The sequence below is a fragment of the Cricetulus griseus genome, chromosome 8, assembly GCF_003668045.3.
Source record: "Cricetulus griseus strain 17A/GY chromosome 8, alternate assembly CriGri-PICRH-1.0, whole genome shotgun sequence".
Taxonomy (NCBI): Eukaryota; Metazoa; Chordata; class Mammalia; order Rodentia; family Cricetidae; genus Cricetulus; species Cricetulus griseus.
In genome coordinates, this window is record NC_048601.1 from 13969665 (window position 1) to 13976624 (window position 6960).

The window sequence follows — 6960 nt, forward strand, 5'->3', positions numbered from 1 at the left end:
GTGTTCTGTTCTGGCAAAGTACCTTCAGGACACATGGGCTTAATCATCCATATATTCCACAATTCGAGACTCCATTTCCTAGTTTAAAAAATAACTTAGTCTCTCTATTCAGGATTCCACGCCCCCCCCCCCATCTTACTCATAAGGATCGTGTAAAACACTAGAGGAAGGAGTCCCCTCAGAGGGGAAAAAGACTCTTTAGAAATTCAAACTTGACCTCTTGAAAAGAGCCGTAAGAGATTCCTAATCACTTACTATTCTTATTATTTTCTAAATGTGGCGGTTAAATAATATTAAGTGTAAATAATAGGCAGTAATTAAATAAAGTATTTTAAATAAATAAAGTTATGTCTCCTGGAGTTTTCAGAGAACAGAGAAAGATGGCTTCACATTCCTTTCTGTACCAGTTTCTACAGGGCAAGGCAACAGTGCCCTCTAAAGGGCAGAAGTGTTCCATCTCCTACGTCAGAGGGGACAGAGTAATTGGCTTTACATGCACACAGCACAGTCCTTCTTTGGCTTCTAGGTCAGTCTGTCCTGGGCTTTCTGTGAGTGATTCTGAAGAACACAAAGCCACTGGCGAGGCATTGAACAAGTCTATTGAAGAGAGTCGAGTTTGCGACCAGGGTTTTATAATCCTGGGTGGCCTCGAGTTTACTATGCAGCCAAGGATGACCCTGAACTCCTGCCCCCCCCCCCCCCCGTCTCCATCTACAAGTGCTAACCTTACAGGTATATACCACCACACCTGGCTGGAAATGAATATTGCTTGCCATCCTTTTCAAATGTTATGGAGCGTTGGTATGATGGCCCTCATTCTAAATTAACAGAGGCAGGAATGAGGCCCAGTCTGCAGCTACAACCCCTACAAAGGCAAAGGCAGGTCTTTCTTGTTCTGGGTTCTGGAGTTCTGTGTATCAGAAACTGTAGAAACAGAGTTGTAAAGCAAAAGTCTCCTCTGACCAACCTTTTCAGAGTCCCAGGATTCTAGTAATAACTTAAAGAGGTCCCAGAAGGGGACACCTCTCCAGACCTCGGCCCAAACCATCCAAGTGCCCCCCACCCCAATAAGGGAGAGTCAGCCCAGCTGTGTGCAGTTAAAAAGGACCCCCCCTTTTTAGTGAGTGATTAGGGTCGCATACTCCATTGGGATTCCACAAGTGAAAAAGTCCCTAACTCACATGGAGTTGAGGACCGACACCTACAGAACAGTTTCTGTCTTTCACCCTCCACCTATGTGGCACTTCCCCGTGGACGCTACAGATCTAGAACATCCCATGAGGGTAAAGGGTGTTCTTAGAAAAACAAGGCTGCATCCTGATCAGCGGAGATCCTGAGGTTGTGAGCCCGGCCGGCCTTGGTGCAGAACTGGACCCGGGACTCGAGCTGCTCACTAAGTTCATCCAGGGCACCGGTGCAGGACTCCAGGCTCTCGGACAGTTTCTGAATCTTGGCCTTCAGCACGGCCTGGCTGACTTTGGTGGCCCCCTCGGCACGCCTGGGGATGAGGAAGCCGCGTGAGCCGAAGAAGACGATGAAGTACACCGAGTTGTAAAGGGCCATGGAGGCGTCCCTCCCGCTCTGCAGCAGCTGGCGGTCCCCGCGGCCCTGCCACTGACAGAAGAACTCGAGGCAGCTCAGGAGCTCGCGCATCTGGTCCTGGCAGGTGGCGGCGATCTCCTGCACCCTGCGCACCTCGCGGGAATTGCAGCAGATCAGAGAGAGGTCCGACGTGATGGTGACTGCCCCTCCGGCGGTGGCCACCCCTAGGCCCACGGCCGACGCCACGAGCGAGGCCCCCAGGGTGACCGGGCTGAGTGACAGCCCCACGATGGCGGCCACCGCGCCCGCGGCGCTCAGCGAGCTGCCAGCCACGTTGGCCGCCAGGGAGCGCCGGCGGAGCCGCTCGAGCCTCCGGGCCACTTCGCGCAGCCGCAGCACTTGGCCGTGCAGCCGGCCGCGGCGGTCCAGCAGCAGTCCTTGGAAGCGCCGCAGCGCATCCACGCCCTGCGGCTCCCAAGCCGCCAGCCTCTCCATGCCCTGTGGGGACACAGACACGCAGTTAGCCGCGGAGTCTCCGTGCCCACCGCGGCCCCAGCCTAGAGCTGGCCGGTGCACAAGAGGGAGTCTCCAATCAAAGATTAAATAGACCTAAGGCTGGAGGTGTCTTAAGGGTAGATCACTTGCCTAGCATTCAACCCCTACAGTTAATCCCCAACGCTGCAGAAATAAATACATGGATAAATAATTAAATATCCGTCAGGTTGGGGTCGGGGGACGGCGCGGTAGGTTACCACCCACTGGGTCAAGTTTTCAAAGGCCGGCTCTGGAGTCTGGGACAAGTCATACAAATTCTCAGAACCCGTTAACTGCGTGCATGCAAATAGAGATTACGCTGGCTTCTGCTTTTCTCCCAGGGAACAGAATCTATGGACTTCATCCTCTACTTAAATAAGATTTCAGCGTCAAGGTGGGGACTATTAGAAGGCTACTCCAATCCCGAGACTTTGCTCTGTCTTCAAGATGACCCTTGGGCTGAAGGTGAAGCTTAATGGTAGAGCCACTGCCTGGCATGTGCAAAGCTCTGAGTATGACACCCTCATCCTTTCTCCCATCCTCCAACCCCTGGCAAAGAAGAACCAAGCAAAAGAAGACAACACTTTACAAGGAGCAAACTGGGCGTGTAACAAAAGCTTTTCATGTGTGGGAACCTGAGACCTAGGGACTTGAGGTATAGCAGTTTCTTGTGTTCTCTCTCTCTCTCTCTCTCTCTCTCTCTCTCTCTCTCTCTCTCTCTCCCATACAGCAGTTTCTTTTGTTATCTCTCTCCCTACCTCTAATCCCAACACTTGGGAAGAAGAGGATCATTGATAGTTCAAGGCCAACCTGGTCTAAATATTGAGTTCTAGGCCATCCAATGCTACATAACAAGAGCCTGTCTCAAGGCAAAGAAAGAAAGTGGGTAGAGGAGAGAGCAACTCACTGAAGGCTTCCTTGGGTCAAGTTGGATCCTCCTTCCCTCCCGCTGTCCCTCTTCTTCTCCCTCCATACACATAACCAAAACCTCAAAAAGTATATCATCTATCAAACTAAAGAAACTATTCTTTCTAGCAAGGCTAGCCTGAGCTACATAGTGAATTCAGGCTTAGCCTGGGTTATATGGGGGAAACCTTGTCTCAAAGGGGGAGTGTAGAAAGGTTAGGGCAAAGGGGTGTGGGAGAAAGAGAGGGAGAAGCAACAAAGAATATGTTTGAAAAATGTCAAAATAAACCCTAATACTGTGTTGGTTTAAATAAATAAATACAGTGTTTTTTTAAGTTAGCTGCTTTTCTGAAGCAACTCTCTTCTGCCAGACTTTATGTTTTTAATCAGTTCTAAGATATAATTTTCTATTTATTCTAATTCAGGTCCTCAGACATCTTGATCTTTGGTGAAACTTAATTAAAACTGAATTACATCCAGTCTCTTCATCACAAAAGGATCATTTAAAAAAAGGCTAGCCAATGGACTAAAATAAATAGCCAAGTCCCTTATGGTGACATACATCTCTAATTCCAACACTTGGGAGACAGAGGCCAGATCCTTGAGAGGCCAACCTGGTCTAAATATTAAGTTCTAGGCCACCCAAGGCTACATAAAAAGTGCCTGTCTCAAAGCAAAAAGGGAAGGGGATAGAGGGAACAGTAACTCCCTGAAGGCTTCCTTGGGTCAAGTTGAATTGAAGCCAATAAAAGGTGACTAATAGAGAAAGCTGAACATATCAGGGTAAAAGTTCATCTGCCCTGGTCCCAGAGACCTCCGTTTTCATACCCACTACACTTTCTACCATTCAGAATGTCTTAACAGTGTCAAATTAGCCTCAGAAAGAACATGTCAAAACTGAAATATCAGGACAGAAGTTATTAAATATTTTGATCTCTCTCCATTTGTTTTTTTTAAAGACAGGATCGTATACAGTCCAAGTTGGCCTCAAACCCCTGGTCCTCCAGCTCCCACCTCCTGGGTGCTAGGATCCCAGGCTTGCCTCTGGGGGACTCGCATAGCCAGAATTCATCCGCATCAGTTAAGATGGAGGATTTTAGAGACAGGGTGCAGATCCAGCTGATGCTTCCTAGGGCCCTGGTCTCCTGACTCAGGGGTCCTACTGTTCCTTGTTGGCCTCCATGAGCCAAATGACCAGTAAGACATTTTCAGGTAAAAAGAATGAAGGGGCAAAAGTCGCTCCAAGGACACGATGGCCCACGAGTTGACCCCCATATCACTAATCCCATTTCAAAAGCATCCCCTTGAACTCCCCACTTACCCTTCACTCTGGACTCCAGGAAGAAAAGTAGGAGGCCGTTTCTGGATGAGCGTGCTTTATAGTTCCCAGGAACCAATGACCGCTCTGGGAAAGCCTTGTCTCATTCTGAGAAGCTGCCATTTCCTGCCCTGACCCCTGCTGCCTTCAGCCAGGATATGACATGTTGGAAAATGAGCCGCTAGCGAAGCACATCCCGTATTTAGGAAATGAACATTGTGTGTTCGCTTTCCCCTCCAAACGCAGGAAGAGAACCACAGGCTCTTCCCCAACTTGAAACAAGTGCTGTCATCTCCCAGTGGGGGTACCCTGCCTTTCCTCTCCTAAGAATAGCTACTGACGCCATCGCGAGGCTTTCCCACATGCCCCAGGCTGCCCAATTATAGTGTTTCTTTGAGTGGACTCCATCAGAGAATCACTTTTTAAAAAAGAAATAGGAGGGACTGGAAAACTCAACTGCAATTGATAGAGCCACTCATGGTCCATTTCAAAGAGCTTTGTGGCTCTGTGAGTAGCTGAAGCATGTGACCCACTGAAGAGGGGCAGCCAGCACCAAGGAGCTCCTAAGAATGCAAGGCCACACCCACAGGAAGTGCTGCGTGCACTTTGGGGCATCTCCAGCTGTGGAGAAGACACAGGAGGTCTCAGAAAGGGCACACACGAAGGCCAAGTGCGTCAGAAAAATCACTGGGGTCAAGCTGCACACCGAGCTAATTATACTTTTTCCATGCAGCAGAGAGTCCATGGCTTCCGGGGTTTTCATCTGAAGCACGGGCTGTAGCTCACATGACGGCTCAATGAGTGGATTCTATCTACAGGCTCCGCAGCAGGGCCTAAAGGGCAGTTATTCGTTATAGATAAGGCAGGCAGGAAAGTGAAGGCAGCTCCTGTGCGCTTACCCAGCATCAGATTGTGGAGACATCATATCTATTCCTGAATCAGTCAGAGGAGGGTGGGCCTTAGTCGGGAAACTAGTCATAAGACAGGGGCCCCAATACAGGATCCTTTGTCTGGCACTGTCAATTTCAGATTAGAAAGGCCAAACTGGTTTTCACTTAATGAATCATGTCTCCGGCTGGGTTTGTAGTGGATTAGCGGGCAGGTGGCCCTGGATTTTACCACCTGCACCGCATAAAGTCATCGTGGTGGCTGGCCCACACCTGTAATCCCAGCACCAGAAGGTAAAAGCATGAGGGTTAGACATTCAGGATCACCTCAAATACATAACTAGCTGGAATCCAGCCAGGGCTATGTGAGAGCCTGCTTCCAAAAAATCCCCAGACCGCCCTGGTTCATCTGGAGACTTTTGTTTCCATGAAGTGGGGGTCTCACTATGGAGCCCTGACTGGCCTAGAACTCATGAAGAAGACCAGGCTGGCTTCGAACTTGTGTTGATCCTCTTGCCCCTGCCTCATTCGGAAAATCTCAACAACTCTATCATTATAGAACACGTTTAAGCCCCTTGCTTTCATGCCAATAATTTGTCTTTATCAGAGCAATGTTCCTTTCTTTTACACTCTGCTGCTCTTGAACTTGATCAGTTTGAACTTAGTCCATGTCCAAGCATTCTGGTTATAGCTCCAAACAGAGTAAACATAACTTCAAGAGAGGTGGCCCCAGTGTCTACTTGTATTTTTGAAATAAGAGGCAGAACGGCTGGGCATGGTGGCACAAGCCTGTAATCCCAGCACCAGGAAAGCTGAAACATCATAGTGGCTAAGAGTTCAAGGTCAGCCCAGGCTGTAGAGTAGAACTCAGAAGCACAGGGGACCTGAGTCCAATCCGAGCATGGTGTCACTGGTAGCCTGCTTCATGAGCTCAATCTTCTTCAACACGCACACACACACACACACACACACACACACACACACACACACACACACACACACACGGTGGAGGGGGAGGCTTATTTTCCTGTTAGCCCCATTGCTTTGGGCAGCACATCAGGGCAGTGGTATGCTTATACCTTGGGAAAGCAATTCACAGAGAATAAAGAGGGAATTAGGGTTCCATCTGATAATCACCTTCAATGGCATGTCACCAAACACACCAAACAAGCACAGCCCTCTCATTAGGCCCAACCCCTAAAAGTTCCACCATCCTCCAACAGTGCCATACTGGAGACCAAGCTTTTAACTCACGGACCTTTGGGGGTCACATCCAAACCATAGAAAATCTATGTGAGTTATGCAGTGAGGCCCAAGTCAGCCTGGGCTTCATAGAGTTCCAGGCCAGCCAAAGGCTACAATGTGAGACCCTGCCTCAAAGAATCAAGAAGAGGAGGAGGAAGAGGAGAAAACTAAGAGGTTCTAAAAGCAGCTGGGCGTGCCTTTAATCCCAGAGGACTCAGGAGACTGAAGCAACTATGAGTTTGTTCTACATATCAAGTACCAGACCTGATAGCACACCACACACACACACATACACACACACACACACACACAGAGAGAGAGAGAGAGAGAGAGAGAGAGAGAGAGAGAGAGAGAGAGCACACTTTGCCCATACACACAAATTCATCCTGGTTAGTTTTTTGTCAACTTGACACCACACAGGGTCGTCTGGGAAGAAGGAACTCAGACGGTGGGCCATTTTCTTGTGTAGTGATTGACGAAGAAGGGCTCAGCTTACTGTGAGTGGGTGCTGTTCCTGCACAGGTTCCT

General features: G+C 49.1%; 1 protein-coding gene across 1 annotated transcript; it reads right to left on the minus strand.

Moving 5' to 3' along the window:
- Positions 1-1081: 1081 nt before the first annotated feature.
- Apold1 (apolipoprotein L domain containing 1) lies at positions 1082-4857 on the minus strand. Its single transcript, XM_027429891.2, has 2 exons — positions 4304-4857; positions 1082-2040 (listed from the first exon to the last, which is right to left on the minus strand). Exon 2 carries the CDS (start codon positions 2035-2037, stop codon positions 1297-1299), a length of 741 nt encoding a protein of 246 aa, XP_027285692.1. The 5' UTR covers positions 2038-2040; positions 4304-4857; the 3' UTR covers positions 1082-1296.
- Between the last annotated feature and the right edge of the window lie 2103 nt (positions 4858-6960).

Coding starts and splice junctions, on each gene's coding strand:
- Apold1 (XM_027429891.2), bottom strand. CDS start 2,037: ATGGAGAGGCTGGCGGCTTGGGAGCCGCAGGGCGTGGATGCGCTGCGG.